This window comes from Natator depressus, chromosome 1 (genome assembly GCF_965152275.1).
Source record: "Natator depressus isolate rNatDep1 chromosome 1, rNatDep2.hap1, whole genome shotgun sequence".
Taxonomy (NCBI): Eukaryota; Metazoa; Chordata; order Testudines; family Cheloniidae; genus Natator; species Natator depressus.
The window spans coordinates 257,603,704-257,628,105 of record NC_134234.1 but is presented as its reverse complement, the minus strand read 5'-3'; the positions used below and the strand labels follow the sequence as shown (position 1 = coordinate 257,628,105).

General features: G+C 51.0%; 1 protein-coding gene and 1 long non-coding RNA gene across 6 annotated transcripts; both read right to left on the bottom strand.

The window, feature by feature from the left end:
• Positions 1 to 396: 396 nt before the first annotated feature.
• On the bottom strand, positions 397 to 24,077 carry L3MBTL2 (L3MBTL histone methyl-lysine binding protein 2). Of its 3 annotated transcripts, none has more exons than XM_074941676.1 (17): positions 23,924 to 24,077; positions 22,360 to 22,633; positions 21,908 to 22,041; positions 21,438 to 21,561; positions 21,247 to 21,326; positions 16,040 to 16,157; positions 14,715 to 14,849; positions 12,877 to 12,965; positions 10,218 to 10,449; positions 9,086 to 9,165; positions 8,058 to 8,162; positions 6,502 to 6,649; positions 5,713 to 5,795; positions 4,698 to 4,932; positions 3,820 to 3,885; positions 2,637 to 2,759; positions 397 to 1,899 (listed from the first exon to the last, which is right to left on the bottom strand). In XM_074941676.1, the coding sequence occupies exons 1-17, from the start codon at positions 23,942 to 23,944 to the stop codon at positions 1,790 to 1,792; spliced, it is 2,157 nt and encodes a 718-aa protein (XP_074797777.1). In that variant the 5' UTR covers positions 23,945 to 24,077; the 3' UTR covers positions 397 to 1,789. The 3 variants fall into 3 exon arrangements, with proteins under 3 accessions (XP_074797777.1, XP_074797778.1, XP_074797779.1); XM_074941677.1 differs by having other exon boundaries at positions 9,086 to 9,162; XM_074941678.1 differs by lacking the exon at positions 23,924 to 24,077 and adding an exon at positions 23,279 to 23,580.
• LOC141980444 (uncharacterized) lies at positions 17,690 to 20,716 on the bottom strand. Of its 3 annotated transcripts, none has more exons than XR_012637563.1 (3): positions 19,891 to 20,716; positions 19,273 to 19,592; positions 17,690 to 18,384 (listed from the first exon to the last, which is right to left on the bottom strand). It is a non-coding gene; the product is annotated as an uncharacterized LOC141980444 (long non-coding RNA). The 3 variants fall into 3 exon arrangements; XR_012637564.1 differs by having other exon boundaries at positions 19,273 to 19,447; XR_012637565.1 differs by having other exon boundaries at positions 19,273 to 19,379.
• Positions 24,078 to 24,402: the final 325 nt, after the last annotated feature.

Sequence of the window (24,402 nt, the reverse complement as noted above, 5' to 3'; positions counted from 1 at the left end):
GCATCCAAGGACTCTAAGTGGAAGTGAAAATCATGTTGAAACAGTATTCTCCACTATCTTATTCTCCTGTATCATATACTTAAATGACATGAGAGCAAACACAGTTCTTACCTGTATCACGGACACCTTCAGAGGATTAAAAATAAAAGAATGTTTAAAAGGTAGCATGTTAATCACCGCCGACAGAGTTTCTGCCTTTTGCATTTCACTCATCAAACTAGATGGTCAAACAAAAGTGAAATTGGCCTTCACTGGCCCATTCTTACGCACTAGCCCAGTGCTGCTGTGTTTGGGTTTCCCAACACATCGGGGAAACGCAGAATTTTTTTTACATGAAAAGTATTTTATTCAAATTAGGAACAATTTCCAGGAAAGCAGTTATATAAATATGGGGGTTGAAAGTTAGTTGACAGCTTAAGGAAAGAGCCAGAGCCCCCTGAAAAAAATTCGCTGGACAAAGGAGCTAGAAGATCTATTACTGCCCACCTGACCATCGACTTGTATGAAAGTCAGAGCTCAGCATGGGAGGGGGAGAGATTAAAGCCGCAGGAACAAACAGTTCTGTGCCAACTGGTGCCCGGCAAAATTCACCTCCCCTGCACACACTCCATCCTAGCTGGCGGCTCCATTTGCTGGGTGTACATGCACATCCTTCACGTTGCCATGATTGAGGACTTGACTTAGGGGACCCTTTCAGAGTCCTAGAAAGCAATTCTACCACAGCGGCTGACAAGGAGCCTCCCCGACTGTGCCATGTTGCTAGCAGCTGGCACTTGCTCTTTGCAGATCTTACAAACAAGCAGAGGTGGGTACATGAGGGCTAGAATACAACCACCACAACCACACCCTCCTTACTGCTTTCGTGTTCAGACTTCCCCTCTCACCTCTTGATCGGAGCAGGCATTTTGTCGTTTCCGAATCCAACAGACGAGTCTTTGACCTTCTATTACATTTTATTTACAGAGCATTATGGTACATTTCATTGGTGGAATTTACTCTGGGATTATAAAAAAATAATAATAATCCAGCAGCATTGTGCGTCTTGGAGGGGGGAAAGAGCCAACATAAATACCCTACTGTCTTTGTCTGGGCTGGATAAGATTTAGCTCATCTCACAGCAGGTGAAAAAATTAATTTATGAGTAAAACCAAGAGAGAAATTCCTTCCTGTAACTTGTTTTCTATCTCCTCCATTTCCCAGCTGCTCTCTAGAGCCCTCTTTGGTTCCAGGTCCATGTCACAGAGAGGATGAGAGAGAGGGATGAGCACATCCTGGTTGTTCCCCTAGCGACAGCAGCCATGTTCCTGACTTACTTGCTCTCCCTGAGACCGCATACAGTGGTTGTGGTTCTGCAATTTCAATGCTTCTCAGATCACAGATCGCAGGCTCCAGACACCTGCCTGAAATGCTGTCATTCTCCACACTGCAGCAGCAGCTTCCTACAGAGCTCAGAAAGAGTCATGTCTGTGGGCTAATAGGATTTCCCAGACTCAGGAATCCACCCTCAGACTCCAGCCCATCAGCCATGAGCCATATTGCTTTCAAAGTTTGGTGCCTTTTCTGGAAGCTGTGACCTGGGGTTTAAAAAAAAAACCCCAAAATGGAGCTTGCAGACACTGGGGACTGTTCTTTTGCGAGGATAAAGGGGAGTTTTGTGACATTTTGGGAGTGCCCAGCCCAAAGGAACGACACCCCTTCTTGTCTCCTGCACAGCTTTACTTGGGGCTTCCCCAGAGTGCAGTGCACATCCTTGCTCAAGGCCAGGAGATCCCACCTGAGGGATCAGAGATTAGTCCTCTACCTCCTGCTTTATGCTGCTTATCAGAATGGGAAGCTCTGGGGCTGCGAATTCCACTGCTGACGGGTCGATAGTTTCCTCTTTTACTTGCACAGTGATAACTATTGAGAGACAGAAAGAGGATAAATCAGTCCACCCAGAAAGCTTCATTAACAGTTGGTGTCAACAGCTCCATGGGGCCCACTCTGTTCATATGGACACCCAGTGACAAATGCTTTGGGGGTCCCATCAGTCCCATTTCCCAACGAGCAGGTGCCCACATCACATACAAATACCAGCCCAATTGGCCCCTCTTACTGGCAGCCTCAGCAGAGAACAAGAAGGGAGCAGAACACAGAGTGACCTCCCATCTTATCCCTCCAGGTCAGGGGAAGCCTATGCTGTGGGTGCTATACCTGTTCTGGGACTAAACAGGGCAAGTCAGCCTCCAGAAGCAGCTGTGTCATTCTGGGACCTTTCTCTGTGGAGAAATTCTCACTCACTCACACAGTCAGAAACGCATCCCCACTGGGACCTGCTGATACGGGACTCAGCAGCAAGGCATGTCTCACATACAGCTGCTCACTGCATTTGGCAGCAGTCAATTCCTTTGTTTAGAGGCAGCTCTGTGTATGCTGGGGCTGCGCGAACCCTTGGCTTTCACTGCCATGGCGTTATGCAAACCCCCAGAACCTTTTCTGCGGAAGAGACAGTTAAGTCTTGGCTGTGCTGTCTCCCCAGCCCAGACCATAGGGACCCCATGCCACGTCTGCTAGGAAGGGGAGCAGGCCGCAGGATTGCTAATGGCACCCAGCATGTAGGAGAGGGGCTGCAGGCTGGAGTGACTCCCTCTCCTTACTCTCATCAGGTGCTGGCTCCTGTAAGGCCTTGCTTGCAGCTTTTGCTTCTCGCTTTGCTTTTGGGCCAGCTGGTTTCTTGGCTGCCTGCTTGAGGGACCGGGTTTTGGCAGACATCTTTTTCCCTTAACAAAGAAGAATAAAGAGTGTTGGGGAAATCTGTCCTTTTACTAAACACTGCGTTCAACCTTCCAGGGCAGAAGCTTCACGGGGCAGGGCTAAGCACACTTGAACAGCAAAACACATTCTGATCAGCTGCAAGGTCACGATATTTCTCCCAATCAGACACGCTCCCAAGTTGCTGGTGGCATCTCGCTCTGAAGTGGTGGGGAGCCTCTGCAGGGGTTAACTCCCCCCACTCCAAAGAGAGGCAGTGGAAGATGGCTATAACCACCTCTCTTCCCATCATCCTAAATATCAAGCTGCCAGTTCTTACACATTAAGGCTGTGGTTCAGCAAAGCACATAAGTACCTGAGTAGGCCCACTGAGCTCAGTTAAGTGCTTTGCTTAATCCTCAGGGCCTAGATCCTGAAAAACTGGCAGGGTGACCCTGTATTTGGTGTCTGTATAATTTTGTTAGTTAGGGCATTATGGCCTTTTAGACCATAAGCTCTGTGAGAGAGGAAATGTCATTTACTATGTTTGTACAGCACCTAGCACAGTGGGGTTGTGGATTTTAGGTTCTCTGTCTCTCTCACACACACACACACACAGCAACAACATGGTCTGAGCCCATTAGCTTCTTGATCATCACCATAACCATTCTCATCCCCTAACACTAACTGTTAGAAGCTCACATCATGGACTGATTCCAGCTACCCAGGCCGGGCTCTCCATCATATCCACAGACAACGGGGAAGCTGCACGTTGCCGATGAACGTGTCAGTCACCTGGAAGCGTTCTCAGAGGCAGGCAGTCCTAGTCTAGATTGCAGCCAACCGACACAGCCTAGCAGCCTCCCCCCACACAGTGCCCATGTCTCTCCTCAGCAAGAGCAGCATGACGAGATGCAAAGAGTAATAATGAAGCTATAAACACACACTGGACCAAGTGTACCCAGAGTCAGAAAAGGCCCCTCTCCTGCCTGCGGTTAGTCACACCTGAGAGGGATTTTTTAACAGTTTCCAGCCAATGGGGGAAAAGAAGGGTGATGTGGAGGCAGGGCTAATCAAACTCTCACTCACTTTTCTTTCCATAGGGTTTCTTCTTCTTCTTCGGCACCTCCTTGATCTTCACTGGCGTCGTAGGCTCTGTCACCAAGACAAGAGGAAAATGAAAGCTGAGCTCCATCACCAGCAGATAACTGGGATGCCATGTTACAAGGCAGATACAAGACCCACATCCACCAGCCCACTCCCTCTCCCTGAGCCAGCCTGCCACAAAAGCAGAGGGAAGAGCTGGGTATAGTGGTGCTGCTAAGTGTACGGATGTGAGGGTGAGCATGACAGGCTGGGCATAGCTGGGGGCGCAGTGGTACACCAGGGAAGATGGGGTAGGGCAGGGATGAAGCTAGCAATTCTGGGATGGAAGGACGGGATCTGAAGTGTAGCAGTGGCAGCCCCTACTAGTTGAAGAGAGGAGTGACATTCATGTGAGGTTCCCCCTTATCCTAGAGATTGAGGGCATCAGAACATCACAGGGCCTGGGAAAGGGAGGGGGGGCAGAGCTGCACCTGCTTCAAGATTGGGTGGGGTAAGACTGTACTTGAAGGAAAGAAGGAGAGTACAGCTAGAGGGGGGCATGGAAGTGCTCGTGTGATGCCCCATTTCAGCAGGAGCAATCCCCCATTGGTTGATGGGACAGAAGACAGGAGAGACTAAAATCCACCTCAAACTGCCGGTCTTCTCTCCTCACCACGCAGATCTGGTTCCTCTGGTCAGCGAGTGAGCCAGGCTGAGAGAGGGCGTGAGGGGCACATGGAGTCCATGTGGGACTAGGGAGATGGTTTCTCTTCCCCACAAGTCACAGAAGAGCAGGACATGCAAAGCAATGGGTCAGAAACCTGCCACCAAATTCAGCATCACCACGATCGGGGCAGAGGAACCAATCAGCGTTCACCAACCTGGGGCCACTGGTGGCTGCAGCTGGTAACCCGTCAGCTCACACCAGCCTACAGCATAGATATCTGGTGACTCACAGTCCACCCACTGGTCATACTCGCTGTCCCAGCCATCAAAGTGGATGCTGAGGAGGCGGTGGACCACACGCTTTACGGTGGCCACGCAGATGAGTCGGGGCTCCATCAAATCCACTGCTTCCAGCTTCATGCCCGCCTTGAAGCCATGGTTTGGACAGTCCTGGGAAGAGGAAAAACCCAACCCAGTTACATCCAGGCCAATCCCAAGTCCTAAAGCAAATACACCAGTGTGGTTATGCCTGTAGCTCAAGAAAAGGAGACAGAGCACAATGATGCCTCTTTGGTTTCTCTCACCAAAGTGCATATCATGATACCGACGGGGGACTTCAGCTACCCCCATATAAACAGGCCCAAAGCCCACAAGCCCCGCCGTTCCCCAGCGAAGCTCAGCCTGACCACAGAGAGGCCAGATGCTAAACCGGGGAGTACAGCTTTGCAGGGTTCAAAGGACGTCTGACTGAGCCCAGCGAGCCAGCATAGGCATGGGGACTGAGGAAGTGAGACAGGTGTGGCACTATCCCATGACACCATCATGCCATTTTGCTGGTGTGGAATGACTCCTGCCTCCCCCTCCCAGAGAGGGCTGCATTTCAGTGCGGAGGCTGATCCCTGTATGGACAATCTGCGACGAGCTTGGAGATCCGTGTGGGCTTTAAAGAAATGCAAGTTACCCTAATCAAAAGCCCATTCCATTATGAAATTCAGAGAAAGACAGCACCCCTTCATCACCAGCCACCAAGTGCTTTACTCATGGAGCCCACGGGAAAGAACTCAGGACACATCCACTGACGGCAGTGAAACCTCCCAGGCATGCCCCAATAGTTTCAGCCGCGAGCACAGAACAGCCCAGCTCAGAAACTCCCATGGTGTGTTTGCTCCTCCCTGCATGCTGGGTCCAAGCTGGTGTGTCTGCCTTGCCCCCCTCCCAGCCGGTACTCACCATGTTGAAGAGCCGCACTGGCACAGCTTTTGATTTGGTCTTTTCCAGGTAACTTGCCCAATTGAAATTCTTTGCATCATACCCTGCAAAAGTAGAAAGGTCACAGAGCATAAGAGCCGGGAGAAAGAGAGAGAGTGCAAGGAAGAAGCAGCAGCTCACAAGGCTCCACAACTAGCCTCCTGGCACTTCCAGGATGCAGCTCAAAGGAAGATAAGAGGAACTGCACCGCTCTGCCACTGCACAGCAGTCCGGGACTCCTTTGCTGAGCGCAGATTGGGAACAGCATCAAGCGGTGCAATAGGTTTGAGACGTGGACAAACTATCCAACAGGGACTCAGCTGAAATTGAACAGCCCCTGTCAATAACCACATGCAGGAGGAAATGGACTTTAAAACACATTACTAGGCATGATCTCTCTCCTGCCACCAGGAACGTCAAGGGCAGTGTTGAAAGCAGGAGGAGACCCCCATTTTCTGGATCAGACAACCCAGGGGGTCTAGAATCCGCTGGCAGTGACAGAGAAAGCAAATTCAGACCACACTTCCATTTTATTTCAGATTAGGAGCCATCAAATACCAAACATTCTTTGGAGCAAGGCGTGGGAGTAAGGCCAGTTCGAATGGATCAGCTGTTGCAACCTCACCAACCTTGACTCTTCAAAAAAGAAGCAAGCAGGCCTGGGCCCCACAATTTTGGTCAGTCCGAGCCACAATTGTGTCATCATGTGCCCCTAGGAGATGTGTAGCCCAGTGACCTTAGAGTTCAGGGTGGGAGGTTTCAGAGTCTCACCTTTTGGAGGGGTCAGGTCGATGTTGTTCATCTGGCAGAAGTTGACAGGGAAGATGGCATGTGAGGAAGCATGGTAACAGAACCAATCAGAGCCATCTGCAGATGCTGCCCCATCAATGCCAATCATGAGATAACCATCCAGCAGGACCTGACAACAGAGGGGGAGAGCATGAGAGGAGCAGCTTAGCTTGCTCTAAAGACTTTCATTCTGAAAGATCCCCAAGACCTCTATGGTTTGTCTATCAGAGGATCATGCCCCCACTCGTGAAATGCAGCCACCTCTGGGGTGGAGCATGGTAGGTGCTAAACAATGCACAGCAATACACTCCAATGTTGTATCACAGATGGGGGAGTGGTAGCTTCTCCAGCTGAAACTGCAGCAGGAGTTTTAGTCAACAGGACTCAGTGACCTGGAATGGAATTTGACAGGCACACAGGGCTGATGTCAATACTCTTGGGAAAAGTGCCATAACCTTAAATGGTCAGGAACTCAGTTTTCCATCTCAAAGGACAGTGCCTCCAGCAGTACAGAGCCCCCTCGAGGCAGTGTTGGGTCACTGGTTCACTACTGACTCAAGAGGGAACAGCACAACCCACTGACTCACCACCACCACTCCCTGCTGTGCCTTGGGTGTCCCCATCCAATCACCAACCAGGCCCGACCCTGCTTAGCCTATCAAATATAGCAGGCGCACATGATGCCAGGGCTAACAAAGTCGCCTATTCGTTCCCACCAGTTCCAATCCCTCAAAATGGATCGCGCCAGACACGGCTTCAGGGGAACATTTTCTGGACAAATAAAGAGCCCTCCTGTAATCTCTAGTCAGCCTTTTGCTTCAAGTCCCCCCCTTCGGGTTGTACGGGGAGCCGATGATTTTCTGGGAGAGAACTGGAAGCCCACGGTGATGCTGCCTCTCAAGTTATGCAAAGTGGACTAGAGTCTAGAGAAGGAAAAGGCTCCCTGGGATCATATCGCCCAGCGCCCTGCCAAGTGATGCAAGGCGCTTCACAGGGAGCGAGCAGTGAGGGGAGAGAAAGCAAGACTGGGAAGCCAGGCCATGCAGAATGTATGAACACACACAGCGCTTCCCCTAACACTCCCTGCATCCCTTTACTCCTCAAAGCCACGCTCTGTATGCCGCGCTGACACCCTCCAGGAGCTGCTGAGGTCTTCTGGGAAAGCAGATCCTCCCTTCCGATTATCCAGGGGCAGAGGATGTGGGAGAAGAGCATAGCACACGTGCTGCATTGGCAAGGAACTCAACCTGCTGCAGGCAAGCACACCTGTCCTCAGGCAGCATATACACATCTGTAAACTGACCCCAGCCTTGAGTGCCCCAGCTGCTGAAGCTGCGGGCAGCCTGCTGGCCCCTGAACAAGCACCCCAACCTCCTTCCCTGCTGCCTCACTCCCTCAGAGCCCTCCCAAAACAAGAGCCCTGCCTCCTCTCTCACAAGCCCCCGACAGGCCCCCTACCTCGTCCTGCTCTCTAAGGATGCTGAGCAGAAGCTCGGATGTCATAGGCTTCGACTCTGTCCCCCGTCAGCCCAGGTTACCTTGCACACAGTAGCCACGCAGATGTTGCCCAGATTCAGGGGGTCAATAGCTTCCAATTTCATGCCTTCCTCGAACCAGCCACCCGCAGCGTAAACAGCCCGCACCTGAAACAGACCGCAGGGAAAAGACAAGCTGGGCGTCACCGTCAGGACCACGGCCCGTCTCTGAGTGCAGAGGGGATTCAAAGACACGGCGGGGCACAGCAGGGTGGAAGAAGGGGAAGGGAAGGGAAAGGAAAGGTTGCCCTAAAGCAGAAAACCAAAGGACTGAAACACGATTGGAGGGGGAGGGGGGCGCTAATGTGATTCAAAACCAGAGGCAAACTAAGCCCAATGGAACAAAGAGAAACTCCCATAAATCAATCAATCAATCAGAAGAGCCAGCCATGCCAATGCCATCCCCCACCCAGAGCCAACAAGCCTCCCAGCCTCCCATGGAGCAAGCCCTTCCTTCCAGCCCAGCCTCTGTAGCACACAGGCCTCTTACCTGAGCTCCCTCAGTCCAGCCCAGCCTCGTGTCAGCATCCCCTTCCACCCTTGGCTGAAGACTACTGTGCATCCACCACCCGATCTAAGTGCAGGAACACCTCCCCCCCCGACCCCTGCGCAAGCCCTCCCCCCATTCAAGCCTCTCAGCTACTCCCCACCCGAGCCCCTAGTCCTGTCTGCATCCTTGAGTCCCTCCACCCTGACCTTGAATGAGCAAACATCCTCTCCTGCTCCTGACCACATCCCCCACCCCATCCTCAAACATCCCCCATTCCAGCTCCAAGCCCCCACAGCAAGCAAAGCCTCAGGGCAAGTGAACCCCCTCATTCCAGCCCCGAACAAGCCCACTATGCAGAGTTCTGTGGGCCAGACACTCCTCCGCTGGTGCAAGGGAGAAGAGAGCTCAGCATCTACATGGGTTAGAGTCCAAAGAGCCGTGCCGAAGTGCGGGATGGGTCCCACCGTCTCCTGGCAAAGCTTCCCCCCTCATCCCTTCTTTGCCATGGCAGTCTCAAGGCGCGAGGGCTGAGCTCTCCTACCTTCTTGAAGAGGTAGGGGACAGCGTCACAGTAGATCTTCCGGAAGGTGGGATGGTTTGCCATGTCACTGCGCTTTTCTTCTGCCAGAGGAGGGAAACAAGGAAGAGAAGCAGAAATGAGACATCTACTGTGACAGAGGGGGAGTCCTGCTAAGTCACCATCTGATTGGAGGTCAGCAGCGATAAGAAACAGGAAGGCACCAGCTAGTCAGAGGGGGCTGGAAGGGGATGTTCAAAATTACAAAGGGAAAATGGATCAGTCCCTTTGTATTACCATGTCCTGTATTATGGGAATAAAGGGTCCCTTGAACTCAAAGGATGGTAGATTTATCACGGATATAAACTTCTATACACAATATATGGAAACCAGGCAGAGATGTGCTCTGGGGGCTCAGCAGAAGAAAGGGAAGGACACCTAAGCTGAACCTGGATTTCTTTTTTAAAGCACAACAAAGCATGCTGGCCCCTTTAGGAGTGGGTGCTGCTAGGCTGCCTCTTAATAATAATGAGAAGAATTCTAGGAACTGATGGGAAGAGTAGTCCAAGGACATATGATGCCTCTTGGTCCCTGGACTCCCCTGGGGAACTGTATTGCCCACAAATTCCTCTCCTTCAAGGGCCAAGCCCCAGAAAGAGATGACCTAATGTCACATGCTCTTAAAGGGGCCAGCAAGCTTTGCCACATAAGGCTCAATAAATGTATAGCCATTAATAACATCTGTAACTATGCAGGCTAACATAAAGGTACAGTGTACTCACACTTCAGGGGGAGAAACTGACTGCCTCTTGGGGAGTCGAATAAGAAATCACACTTGTACCACTGACATGCAGCAGAGTTTAATTGGCCAGGTGCATTATACTGCGTTGTTCGGCCTTTGCAACATCTCATAATGGATATCAGAGGGTAGGTTACACGGCCAGACAGAACCACTGGTCTGCTACGCTAGAAGCAGGTGATGTGATTACGACAGCTGGCCCAGCTTGCAAGACACGGAATGGCCTTGTCAGAATCAGAACCATTCCATGAGAACCCAGGACTCGGGTCAACTCTAATCTTGTGTCAGTGTCTCTCTGGGACCAACCAATCGACAGCAGGCTGGGAGAGTTCCGGGAAAGGCCACATGGATTTGTACCTGTCTTCTTGATGTTGTGACCCACCCTACGTGACCAGCCCACTGGGTGGATCAGAGTGCTCCACATATGGCACCAGAAGTCATCATCGCTATCCCCATCCTCATAGAGGAGCCTCAGCCGGCCACCAATCACTGTGTCCACTACTGCCATGCGCGTCCGAGACACGTGGGTCTTGTCCACTACCTCCACCCGCATGCCCTGACGGAATGGGTACTTCATGTTTTCTGCCATCTGCAAGGACAACAAACAAACAGGATCTCTCAGATCCCTTCATCCCCAAACGCTTTACACAACACGACTCTCTCCACATGCACGCTGATCACTTGGCTGCACGTCAGCGCTGGGAGGAACAGACACCTCGAGGGAGGAACACAGCAGCCATTCTAAGACCATGTACAGGGAGACTTTGGCAAAGCAGTAAAGTGCCTAAAACCACTATGGCTTTCTGCTAAAAGCAGCCAAGTCAGCAGGCTGTAAATTGGCCACTCAGCAGTCTCCGTTCAACCAAGGCAGGAGGGGAGGGGGTTTTTTGGGTGCCACAGAAAGGGCAGCTTGACCCCGCATCCTTCCTGATAAGAATTGTGTTGAAGTTGCTGATACGTGCATCTTAGAAGAGCAGGATGTGCCCCAGGAATGTCTATTGGGGCCTCAAGGCTGCAAACTCTGGAAAAACCCACACCTGGTTCATCGATAATCAGAAGGAACCTCTCGCTTGACCATTGAAACTGCTTACTTAAAAGTTTGCTTTAAGGGATATGTCATTCTATTACTAATGTATAAATAAGGGGAAAAAGTTTGAGGTAGGGGGACTCTTCAGGACTGGACTCTCCCTCTGGATGCATTTTGTGTTCCCCGCTAGCAGACGGGCGCCGTTGTGCCACTCGAGAGCCACACTCAGCTTTGGTAATTATCAAGGGTTGGGGGTGTTCTACTAACCTGTTGCAGACATGTGTATAAGTGCTTGAGACTAAGTAAAGTTTAGCTTTAAGTAAAGGCACTCTGGTGCTGTCCTGTTTGTGCCAGCCATCTATCGGTTGGACGGCCGTGTCTCCCCTGATATATTTCCTGACACCACCTCGCACAGAGTAAAAGTTACCGAGAGCTTTGGGTTGAAAGAACCCCGGGTAACAACCGTGCCACTGCACAACTGGAGATAAGAAGGGCTGAATAACCAGTCCTAGTGAAATCCCTGTTATAATTATAGTTTGGCAGAATGTAACGCCTCCAGCCCAAACTGGGCCAGTGCATGGGGCTCACACCTCACTTCTGGTGAAAGTGGCCATAAGGTCTTCCATAGCTACCTCTGGTCACAAACTTATTGGAGTCTCTCAGTTGACTTCAAGGGGAGTGGGATCAGGCCCTTTGTTTCACACTTCCTAGAAAGACTGAACCTCCAGCAACACCCTCCAACCCCACCACTATCCTGGAGCACTTGTACAGACTGACTAAGAGACTCTGCGCTGAGTCACCCGCATCACCCTCACTTTTCCTTGGGGGGACTCCCAAATTTTGATCAGGCCCAACCCAACCTATCCTTGAGAACGTTCAAAGGCATCTGTAAAGTACCTGTCACCTTGGTCTATCAGAGCCCAGGGTCTCAGAGTGCAGTGAGATCTAATGCCATGTGGCAAAATGCACATTAGCAACATCTCTGTGGGGACACAACCCCACATGTGCCTTGTAGAAGGTTTTCTCCAGACTTGGGCATGAGGAGTAAGTATATTTGTGTCTGGGAAAGCCTTGGACACGGTAACATTCCAGTCTCTCTTTAGCACTTCACTGCCAACTCTCCCCAGAGCTTGTCTCCACCACGGCTCAGTGGGTCTGACAGATTATCCCATGAACAAACAGCTTCATTATAATTGCCTCAAACCATGGGAGACTCTAGTTCAGTGTCTCCAGTTCAATGTCCCTGACTACCCTGGATCCTGCAGATAAGTGAATCCCGTCAAGTTCTTTTTCTGCCAGCCATTTCATGGTATTATTTTCCCCATCAGAAATTTAGAAAGAAACTTTTCAAAACGTGCCAGCAGGGGGAGCCTGCCTTCTCGCTCAACTCTGACTGGAGTCACATCTACTAACACCCCTTCCGATTATTTAAAAAACCTGCCTGTCAAGATCTTTTCACACCCAGTGCTACTGACTGTGTGCATTTCAGGAGAGCCAGTGACGCTAGTCTCGTCAGTTTTGTCTCTCTCTCATTCCCCAGCGTGTTGCTGGGCTTCCAAAAGTGAAGAAGAATGTTTCTATTCAAAACAAACAGCTCATTCATTGAAATAAAACAATTCACATTGAATAGCAGGATTTACTTGTGTGCGTGCGCACAAAGGAAAACAAAACCCTCACCAATATTTTGGGCCTCAACTGTTTAAGAACATCCTTTTAAGCCCTGAAAGAGAAGCAGTCAGGCTGACTGGGTCAAAGGAACCCACATTGCCAAAGGAGCATTCTGTCCTACTTTCCAGGTGTGTCAGCAGGCCTTAAAGGAAAATGCCCTCCCCCACCCTGCACTATACTGGTTCTCCCTCCCAGTGCCAATGAGCAACAGGAGAGGTAAACAGAGCTTGAACCAAGAGAGAGAGACTCCTCCCACAGTGCTGTGTCTCCATCTGTGAGCTGGATGGATGGTAGAACCTTTCACTTGTCCTTCCCCTTTACCTTGATGTGGAAATCCACAGGGATGGTCCTTGCTCCCACCAGCCTTTTCATGAGGTACCCCCTCCAGTCTGTGTACTTGGCGTGGATGGCTGTACAGAAACAGAGAATAACAGCTCATGTTACTTGCCCATTGCACCTTCATGAGGGCACAAAGTTAACAATGCATTTGACCCCTTCCTCCTTTCCAGGAATTGCCGGTCTAAATTCAAGATGTTCTTCCCATTCAGATACACCAATGATCACTAGTCTTTCACTCTCACACACTCACAGCCACACTGCAGCTATGTACCAGCAGAATGTCAGGTTTCTGATAAGCTCGCGGAGCTTTGCCACCATTTGGCACAGAAAGTAGAAGAAAATTCATTAATATTCTTTCTGTTATCTTTGCACCAAGGAGCCCCAGTTACAGATCAGGATCCCATTGTGTTAGGTGTACAAATATAGAACAAAATGGCAGCAGAGTGCTATTTAAAATAGTGGCTGGTACAGAGGAGGTCAGTCAGCCCCTAACACAAGAACCAAGGGGCACTTCATGAAAATTAAAAGGCACCAAATTTAGAATAGATAAAAGGAAATCCCTTCAACCCAAGGGTCTGTTGGAGGTGGGATACTGAGCTAGAAGACATGATCTGTGCCTTGGAAAACTTACAAACTAAGATCCCAATCCTGCAATTGGATTGACACACATGGACCTGTGCACCCATGCAGGGCCCCACTAATTTCAAAGGGGCTCCATTTGGGAGCAAGAGGCTGCCCATGCTGATATGACTGCCAGAGCAGGGCCTGAATTGGGACATGAGGCGGTATAGATTCCAAAGCCAAGAAGAGACCATTATGATCCTTTAGTCCAGTGGTTCTCAACCTTTCCAGACTACCCCTTTTCAGGAGTCTGATTTTTCTCATGTACCCCAAGTTTCACCTCACTTAAAAACTTGCTTACAAAATCGGACATAAAAATACAAAAGTGTCACAGCCACACTAGTACTGACAAATTGCTGACTTTTTACCATATAATTATAAAATAAATGAATTGGAATATAAATATTGTACTTACATTTCAGTGTACAGTCTATAGAGCATTATAAAAAAGTGATTGTCTGTATGAAATTTTTAGTTTGTACTGACTTTGCTAGTGCTTTTTATGTAGCCTGTTGTAAAACAGGCAAATATCTAGATGAGTTGATGTACCCCTCTGGAAGACCTCTGTGTACCCCCAGGGGTATGCGTACCCCTGGCTGAGAACCTCTGCTCTAATCTGACCTCATGCATAAGACAGGCCATAGAACTTCCCCAAAATAATTCCTAAAGGAGATAGTTTAGAAAAACATCCAGTCTTGATTTAAAGATGATCAGGGATGGAGAAGCCACCCTGAGCCTTGGTAAATTGTTCCAAGGTAATATGGGCCTAGGGAGAAGGCTGGGATAGGCTGTGGAAATGGAAAGCAACTGAGTAAGATGTGTAAGTCAAGACATGTCAATTTCAAACTATGTAAACAGCATTTAAAGAACACCCCCACACGCCAGAATTCTGCTCTTTTACCAGCACCCTTCGTGATCCTTCCAGTTGAGGATGGATAGACACAATTCCTCCCATCACCCTCCAGCACCACTCCTAGTCAACCAGAGGGAGTTGCAGAGAGAGAGAGCAATGCAAGAAGTTGCTTTCTGAGGACCAAGAGAAATGGACACTTTATAACAGAAGACAGCAGCGGATCTGCATTCCCAAGCATTACGAACATGACACTGTGAGACGGAGCTAGGAGAGAAACCAAGACTGCTATATGTGGAATTAAACACTGGCATCTCCTCTCACAGCATGACACCCGACAGGCACTCACTCTGTGGGGGTACCAGGATTTTGCTGTTGATGGCACACCAGCCAATGGGGTGAATGTCCACTGTGCCCAGGTTGCACCAGAAGTCATGGCTGGAGTCATTCTCAAAGCCTTCGTACCGCAACAGTGCTCTGTATCCTGCCGGAGACAAGAAGAGAGGGAAGAGATGCATTAAATCTTTTCTCTGCTCTGGTTACTTTGTTCCCTACAATACATTCTCCAGTGCTCCATGAAAATTAGCTTCAAGTGACTCAAGTGAAAGGACCTTCCACCCCTTCCCTTGGAAAACGAATGGAGCTCAGCAACACAAAGTCCTTCCACGAGACCTGCCGGTTTACCTTGTTTAGGTTCCATCTATTGCTCCTAAACAACTCTTCTCCCTCCTGGCATTTCCCCCTTTCAAAGACCCCTGGATGCAGTGATGAGCTGCCAAAAATCTTAATAACCAGTTCCCTATAAAAAGTTCTGATTTAAGGGATGTGCCCCAGTATGTATTTTTTGTACCAACAGGGTTACCATATGTCCGTATTTTCCCAGGAGATTAAATTTTAAAAATTCCTCCCAGACGGCCATTTAAGAACCAAAAAGCCTGACCTGTCTGGGAAAATACGGATGTATGTTAATCCTGCCTAAAGTTCTTTTTTAAAAAGATGGGCCTGAACTAGAAATGAGCTCTGTTTCATATGTGTGGGTCCCCGCCACTCCCTGGGGGTGTGCTAGGGTGACCAGATGTCCCGATTTTATAGGGACAGTCCCGATTTTGGGGTCTTTTTCTTATATAGGCTCCTATTACCCCCCACCCCCTGTCCTGATTTTTCACACTCGCTGTCTGGTCACCCTAGGGTGTGCACATGTGTGGGTCCCAGCTGCTCCCTGCCCCCCTCATTGAAGCAGGTGTGCAGGGTTACTGCCCTGGGAACTGCAGGGCACCACTGGACGTGGGGCCAGCTGCAGACAGGGGCGTAGGGCAGGGCTAGCTGGAGGCAGGGGGTGCAGGGCTGGCTGCGGGCAGGGCAGGGGGTGCGGAGCTGGCTGGAGACAGGAGGGTGCGGGGTTGGCAGGAGGCAAGGAGGTGTGGGGCTGGCTGGAAACAGAGCAGGGGCTGACTGGAGGTAGGGGCTGGCTGCAGGCAGGGAAGGGGGGTGCAGGGCTGGCTGGAGACGGGGCTGGCTGCGGGCAGGGCAGGGGGTGCGGCACTCACTGCCTGGATGGCTCCCGTAGCCCCATTAAAGTGTCATATGGCCAGGCCAGATAGATTTAGATCTGATAAACATCCCTCAATTATCGCCAATCCCTGTCGTTCCTGATAAGCCTCTCAAGAGACCTACCTGCAATCTGGATGACAGAGGCAATCCAGTACACCCGGCTGGGGAGCACAGCATCGCTATTCAACACCTCCACCTTCATCCCTTTCATCACGTCCTCCCACTGCTCAAACAGCGGCACCTGCAAGATTGGGGCAGAGATGACGGGAGAGGAGAGAAGAGAATGGTAATTATGATCCAGCCTGCACATATTTTGCGACACAATCTGCCTCTTGCTCACAGAGCTGTGCTTCACAATCTATGCTTTCATTTAAACCAGTTCTTTCTGGCCCTTAGGGCTGTAAAGAGAAACTATGACAACATGAACTGAGCATAATGAGGCACAATTGCCTTCGTAAGTCTTCACACAGCCCGAAACAGTAAGCTCTGAACTCTTCCGACTTTGAAATCTAAAGATGGCTTTAGCGCCCAGACCATAACAAGACTGATGACACCAAGTTGTTCTCTGGCTCTGGGCCAAGCAGCAGGGACTGCATATTTTCAGAATGAGAAAGAAGAGTTTTCCATACTGCTGGTGAGCTGTGACCCTGCAGTGCCAGTCCATTAGGACAAGAGTGCTAATCACCATGAGAAAAAAGAGGCAATTGCTCCATGGAAGCTGGCTACCCCAGACAATTACCATGCAGCTGGACACCAGTTTGAGGTCACGAAGACCACAGTAGGGGCTACTATCACAGTTGCTATTTCATGGGCTGCATGCATGGCAGTACAGTGTTATAGGGGTGCGTGAGCAAGGTGGCCAATGTGCCAGAAATCACTGAAGGACTTGATTACAATTTCCAAATTGTTTCGGAGCTATCACGTGGCCCTTCTTCTCCCACAAGTACGTCGGAGGAGCACTGGCCCATGGTGACACCAGCCCCAGGGGAGCAGCATAGCAGGTATCTGAACACGTACACAGGAAGACCACCCAAAGCACATGATGCCACAATATGGAAAAATTCTAGAGCTTAAGAATGGACCAGAGGGAGGGAGAATTATTCCCATAATAAAATATTGACATGAATGGTGTCTCCACCCCCACTGTGATTCTAAGTGCCTAGCCATTTTTACCATGGCTAACAAAACCACCTCCTAACCACACCCACGCAGAGGATACCATTTTAGCTATATATTTAGCAGGAAGGTGGTAGAATGAGTTTTTTTTGGGGGGGGGGGTTGTTTTTTTTTTTGGGGGGGGGGCGCTGAGAGCAAGGCAGAGATACCCAATGACAGCACAGGGACAAGCATAGCAATTATAACATCTGTTTACTGCATAACATATGTGAAACTAAGCGAGGTGACTTCTGTGAACAATGTAGCAAAGATGCAGAATCTACAGGCAGCTGACCAGGCACACTGCTGCATTTGAAGCTGTTATTCATATTAGTACTGCATGCAAGGGGTGAAGTACGAGATAGAAGCTCTCTATTCACCCACCTTCAAAGTGTTAATGGATGGTAGGAATTCAGTTTCTGCACTTGGACTCTGCTGCACTGGGGTTCAGTTTCTCCCTCAGTGGCAGAGGTGATCTACAGTCATTACTGCCTGAGCTTAGGGCTCAGCTCTGCCACCTTGGTTAGCAGCTTTCACAGGTAGTAGCCCCATTGGTGTCAGTGCAGGTACTTGTCAATGTAAGGGTGACAGATGGAGGCCCTTCACGTGTACAGTGTGGAAGTTTATGGCAGAAGGCACTGGGGGGGGTACTGATGAGCCAATTGCTGCAATTAAGAGAGGTTATGCAACGCTGGAGTGGAGGTAGCACATCCTTGTTTGTATGCATGTATATAGCTCCCACTTGGGTGAGCGATGTGGTGTGGGGAGGGAACTGTACAGAGGAATAATTCAGTGCAGTATTACACTTACACTTAAAGACGAGGAGGGGAACTAAGTCAGCCAGAGGCTCTCTTATCCAGGAAGATTTTTATTAAACATGAAAGGCTATAGGCCAGCTGCAAGATCAAGACATAACAGCACAGTGCAACAGATCACAGTGGGTGATTTGTTGGAGCCACATTTACACTGTAGCCTTGGCCAGGAGGCCTAATGTTGCATCAAGATAGCAGCCATTTTCTCCCGAGCACTGTTTATTTGGTATTTTCTTTAGGAACCATCTCTTCCATTTGCACGTCTCATTCCACAAAGAGTTCTGCTTCATTTTCTTGTCCTCCTGGCAGAACCTTCCCTTGTCTCTCATTTTAACCACCTTCTCAAACTCATACATGAATTCAGAACCCTGGCACACGTTCAGGAACAGGTCTTGTCTGCTCTTCTCCTGGTCCCCAAGGTCTGTGAACCTTTTCACCACAGTGGATCTGATCAGCTTCCCCCCAGGTTGCTCTGGGAGGTCTATACTGGTGCAATGGTCACTGAAATAAAGAGAGAGAGAGAGAGTTAACAGCCAAAGCAACAGCACATCCAATATGATAAAATTGATAATTTCACTTCAGTTTCAAACTCTAGTCCAAGAAGAAAGTATCTTGCAGGAAGGAACTAGAGATGGCAAGGACATGGCATTGGTATTCACACACCACTGTTAGGACTAAGGGTGGGTGAAGATGCTACTTAATACGATAGAGGGAGAAAAGCCAGGAATGATCCTAACTGAATTAGGAAAGGTGACTTAGATCTCTGGCCTACACACAAAATTGCACCAGTTTAACTGAATTGGCTTAAATTGCACCTTCAGTTATTTCAGTGCAATTCTGTGTTGACACTCCTAAAATCCATATAACCCTGGCTTACAGATAGCCAGTTTTAAAGTAATGGGTGTCCACGCATGGGGCTTGCACTAGTTTAACTCAATCAGGGCATGTCTGTCAGCACATGTTGTGTGCCATCCTTACTGTGGGACAAAAAGGATCCTGGGCATGTTTGTGAGCATCCTTATTGTGGGCCATAAAGGATCCTGCAAACCATCTCTCGACGGGACTCCCGTCAAGGGAAATAAGCCATTTTAAAGAGCAAGGGAGAAAGCTGGTAAGTTTGGAGTAGTGGTTCACACAGATGAGAGGGGACCAAGCTTTGTGAGAGCTTTTGTGGGGGAGAAGGGAAACTATCTTGCCCTAATACTTGATGGCAAGACTGGAGGACCTGCTCGGAGATTTTCCAAATAAAATGTTCCAGGTGTGGGAAAAGCCAAGGGCCAAGACTAGCTGGTGTCTGATAAATGTAGAGGATTTTATTGTCAGACAGTTGGGAATAGGCCATGCAATTACTGTATCCCAAACCCATGGGCTGTATTTTTGCTTGCTTACCTCTGCCAGTAAAATATGCCCGAGTGTTTTCCAGGTTTTTAACAGCAAGGCAGACTGATGGGAGGCTGCAGGTAAATAGAGGCACCAATCTGGTTCAGCAGCCTGCACTGCAAATGGGGCAGACGGATATGATGTCACATGAATGTTGTGGCCATTGTGCCCAGCCAGTAGTTTCCTGCAATTAGAGTCTCTTGTTTTTAGACTTTTTACATTGCAATCTCCCCTTCTCTCCCCAAGGATCTGCCAAGTTGAGTCCAGCCACACAGTGTGGCTCAGCCAGGCACTGTGCAGGCGTCTCCACCTTGACTGGGAACGGAGGCCTATGAGGCAAAAGGAAGGAGGGGCACAAACAGGTAGAGCGTCTGGGAGGTGACAGAGCAACCAAAACAGCTGAGCTGATGAGGGATTTGGCAAGAGCTGCAGAGGCATGTGAGTGGAGACTGGCCCCTGCTAGAATAAGGGAAGGGGGAAAAAAAATGGGTATTTCCACCCTCATGCAAGGTCATAACTGCCCTTTTTACATACACTAACAGCATCCAGAAGACCCTTTCCCCACCCCTGTGAAATCAGCCTCCCCCCTTCCCCAATCAGTACATAAAACAGTAAGAAGGTGCATACCTGCTGCTGTACAGGGCCCCATATCTCCTGATTCCTTGTCCTGCCAACTCAGCTTGGCGGTCTTCTCCGGATCCAGGGTTCTTGAAAGCTGGCATTGTGGAAAGCTGGCAATGCAACCAGCAGCTTCAGTCCAGCTCCTTGTCCTGCTAGGCCATGGATCTACTGTCCTTCTTAGAGTCCCCTCAACAAAGCACTGCACGTGCCTCCATGCTAGTTAGTAGCAAATCAGGCAGAGTGGAAGGGTGTTCTGAACCTTATCCTACTAGATCTTCCCTGCCTCCATCTCCTCACAGCACCATCTGACACTCCAAGCGATGTCCACCTCGGCCAGTCTGAACTCAGTTGCCAAGTTATACACTAAACCAGGCTGAGCTGGCCAGAGACCTCTTCCTCTCCCCAGACAGGCATCAGAGACCACACATCAGCCTCAGGCCTGTGGCAGCAACCTTGTAAGATGGTCTCCTCCAAGACATGCTGGCAGTAGAACCAGTTGGGTTGCAGAAGCAGATGATGTTGCTCGCTGTGAGAATACAGAGCTCCGTGGTAAGGGGGTGTGTGATGCTACTTGTATGGGCAGGTGGATTCCAGCCAACTAGAGTTTTACGCCGCAGAATGTGGATCACACAGGCAATGACAAGCGTGATGGGGATAGTTATTGAGAGGACAATTGGCATCAGCGGGGCTAAGAGAACAGGCAAGCTCCACCCACAATGGCCCTGTCTTGATGTAGACTGGCATAGCAGGGAACCAGTGGCTGTTAGCTTCGCTCAAAGCAAGCTAATCCAGATGGCCGTGGCCTTGGTGCACTGCAAGTAGTGTGGTGTCTGGATGTGGTGTGTGCTAGGGGACAGCATGGCAGCTAGCACAGCCATTTCCTCTAGTCCATGACATCACCGTGGAGTGAGAAGAACAAAGTAATACCAGAAAAACTAGAGGCACTGTGCGAAGAACCACCCACAGCTCAAGTGGGGGTGGTGGGGAGAAGACAGACAGACAGGGTTTCTATTTCTAAAGAGTTTGGGGTTCCTTCCAGCACAACTCGGGAGGACAGAGTCCCACCTCCCTCCCTGATGTCATTCAATGACATTTCTATCTCAGGTAACATCAAGATCCCTGCCTATTTTCCTCCTGGGGACGGAGCATGCTCCCACCACAGGATTCCGGCATGACCAGCAAGGCTCAGACTCCCCCCCTGTCAGGAGGCAGAGACAGAATCTGATATCCAACTCTTCTATACCATGTGGCTTCCACACCTCTTCCTCACTCATCTCATGCACACAGGAAGAAGCCAATAAGCCCAGGTAACATGACACACTGCACACAAGCAGAAAGGCATAGAAAATAAGGAGAACTCACGTGTTTGAAGCAGCTGACGGGGGCAGCCTTGTAACCATGGTCCTGCAGGTACTTTCCCCAGTCAAAGCCCAGGACAAGGGCTGCAGGAGGACACAAGAGAAGAGTGTCAGGGTCAGCTGGTTCTGAAGACGATGCAGAACACAGCCTGTCTAATGTCCAGCTCCTTCTTCTCCACACCCACCTGCACTTACCATCTTGGCCTGTCAGCGTTCCATCTGCCAGTTGACCTGTCCCCTGGGAATGGAGGAATGCCCCAATTTTGGCAGACCATGCAGCCTTGTGCAGAACTTTAGCCTTCTTTGTAGGTGGTTTGCCCTGGGGAAGCATAAAAAGAAGATGAGGTTGGGATCCAGAGGCACAGGGATAATGTATCCCTGAAGGCAAGGTGCAGACTCACCTCCCTATCTCTGGCTGAAGGACTTCAGAGGTCATGACATTCTTCTACACTCACGGGGCCATGAAGAGCCAGAACCACCATGGATACCGTGCAGTTCTGCCCTCCCCATCTTTTCCCACCCATGTAGAGAGCGGGACCCTTGTGTCCCTCAAGGAAGGGAGGGAGGTACCAATAAGCCTCCAGCAAGCATGGTCTTGTTGACACTTTCCCCCTACAGGCGAGTCCCACTTTGATTCCAGAGACCACCGGGTGGGTGTCACTCACCTGCAGCCTTGCCAGGATGCTGGCTTTCTTGGAGTTTGAGGAGTAGCTCCTGGAGCAGGAGACGCTGCAGAAGCGTTTGGTCTTCGAAAAGAAAGCTTCCCTTGTGCCCACGATCCCACACATTTCACACACAGCTGGGGGAGAGGAAGATACTCAGAATGAGAGCTGGGGGTATGGCATTAACCCTGCAAGGGCTAAGCTCAGGCCAGCAATGTTACAGCGCCAGAAAGCGTAGCTAACTTGACTAACCCCAGCAGAACCCCGAGAGCCTCTTGACAGAACTCAGAGCATAGAACACAATCACTGGGCAGTTCCACTCCCAGGGCATGTGTATTAAGCTAAACCACCACGCATATCCTGAAGCACTGTACTGCTGTACTGCTTTCAAATGGGTCCACATCTGTTTCTAATTAGCTATTGTGCCTCTTTATGGTATGTAGAGCATATAGTACCTGGCTCGGAGCCGCTGTCTTCCATCAATCGGCCTGTAGTGGGTGGATGTAGCGGCAGAGGGGAGGTGGGCAGCTCCCCAGCTTCACGATCTGCCACATCATTATCACTAGACTCGTCCAGGCAGGAGCTGCTGTCACTGCCCATGCTGCTGTTGTAACCCCGGAAGCTATCATAACCCCCAAACAAGTCCAAGTCATCGTCATCATCTTCATCCTCCTCGTCCTCCTCCTCCATCCGCTTCAAGGATGGCGTCTTGCGGCAGAAGGGAGTCAGCTAGCGGAGAGAATAATGCTTCAGACCCAAGATTTTCAACATACCCTTATGCAGTAAGCCTGGCCTCAGCACAGCAGGGTTGTCCCACAAGGCTTAGGGAGGGGAAACCTGGTGTGGCTGCTAAAGATTCTATCTAGCAGACTCAAGAGCAGGTGTGTCCCACTCACTTGGGATGTGGGGGGAGGAGGGGAAGAGGACTCCCACCCCCTTAGTGAGTTCTCTTTTATGTTTTACCCATCAGACTCAGCGTTCCCACAGAAAAAGAATTCATAGTCACAGAAGTGCAGAAAGTGGGGGGTGGCAGAAGGATGGAGAGGAGGGCCACAGTAGAGGTATAAGGAGAGATCAGTTCACAGAGGCACACAGCAAGGTAGGATCAGCAATAGTCGCACTGGAGGCTGACTGGTGACTTCAAGACCACCAGTCCTCTATTGCTGCCAGGCGCTAAAGCAGTAGCATAAGCTTTTAGGGCAAGAGACACCCTTCAATCCCTGCACTCCATATTGCTTTCCCACTTCCTCCCGCCTCAAAACAAGAGCGGCCAGACACATGCTGGGGCACAGTGACACAGACTCGGTCCTGGTGTACGTAAGCAGATCCAACTCCCATTAAAAAACAGGGAGCTTCCAGCTGCTCCCATCGAACCTGAACAGTTTCCCGCAGAGGCGGTGGCAGGAAAACAGGAGATTGTTCACACGGCCCTGGGCACGGGGCAGAGCCAGAAGCCGGCAGCGAAGAAGTCCAGGGGCTCAGCGGCTACACCCCACGCCGGAGCCGGGCACCACTGACTGCGTTACCTCAACGGAAGGAGCCTGATCTACCCGCGGGCAGGTGGGGGCCCGTTACCGCCCCACAAACCAGGCCCTTTTACGAACAGAATTCAGGGGACCCCCTGCGAAGGATCCTTCCCTGGCTGCCCACATCCCTGCCAAGCCCCTGCGGCGGGCGGGCTGGCCGAGGTCCCTCGGGCCGGGGGCCGCAAAGGGGGCGGGACGGGCTCCCCAGCCCCTCCCCGGGGCGGAGCAGGCTCTGAATGGCGGCTTCTCACCCAAAGCACCTCGCCGCTGTAACGCTGGGTGAGCCCCACCCTGCCGCAGCGCAAGGCCCCCGGAGCCCCGCAGGGCAGCGCCTGCCTGGCCAGCCCCGCAGCGAGACGGGGGAGGCCGGAGCTACCGTGTCCGGGGGCCGGGTCCCGGGGCAGGCAAAGGGATCGGAGGCTGCAGCATCTCTCTGCCCCTCCTAGGGCCGGTGTCCGGCCCCCGCGGCTCGGCTCGGCTCAGCTCAGCTCACCTCGCCCCTCTCCTGCTCCATGGCTCCCACCCGGCCCGGCTAACAGCTGGACGCCGCCATCAGGCACATGGTGCCTTCGCTGACCCGCCCCCGACACGGCGTCACACGCCAGCCATGAGGGCGTTAGCTTCACCATCCCCCATGTACCAGAAACGCCTATTGGCCCCTTCCTCCCGGCCAATCCCCGGAGAGATTGCTGAACCGCCGGCTCCCGCCGCGAGGCATTCTGGGAGTTGTAGTTCGCAGCGCCCATTAGCTTGGCAGAAGGCGGCCACGGGGTGGGGAGGGGGGTTACAGCCCCGCCCCTGAGGCAGGTGGCTCCCGAGGCGTGGTCCGTCCTTCCGGCTGCGTCATTCTCCCTACAGCTCTAGGTGGGGGGAGGTGCCTTAGGCCGAGCCTCCTTCCGTCTATTCGCATCGGCGGGGCGGGCCTGCGCGGGAGGGAGGGAGGGAGGCAGGCAGGCAGGCGCGAACCTCCGG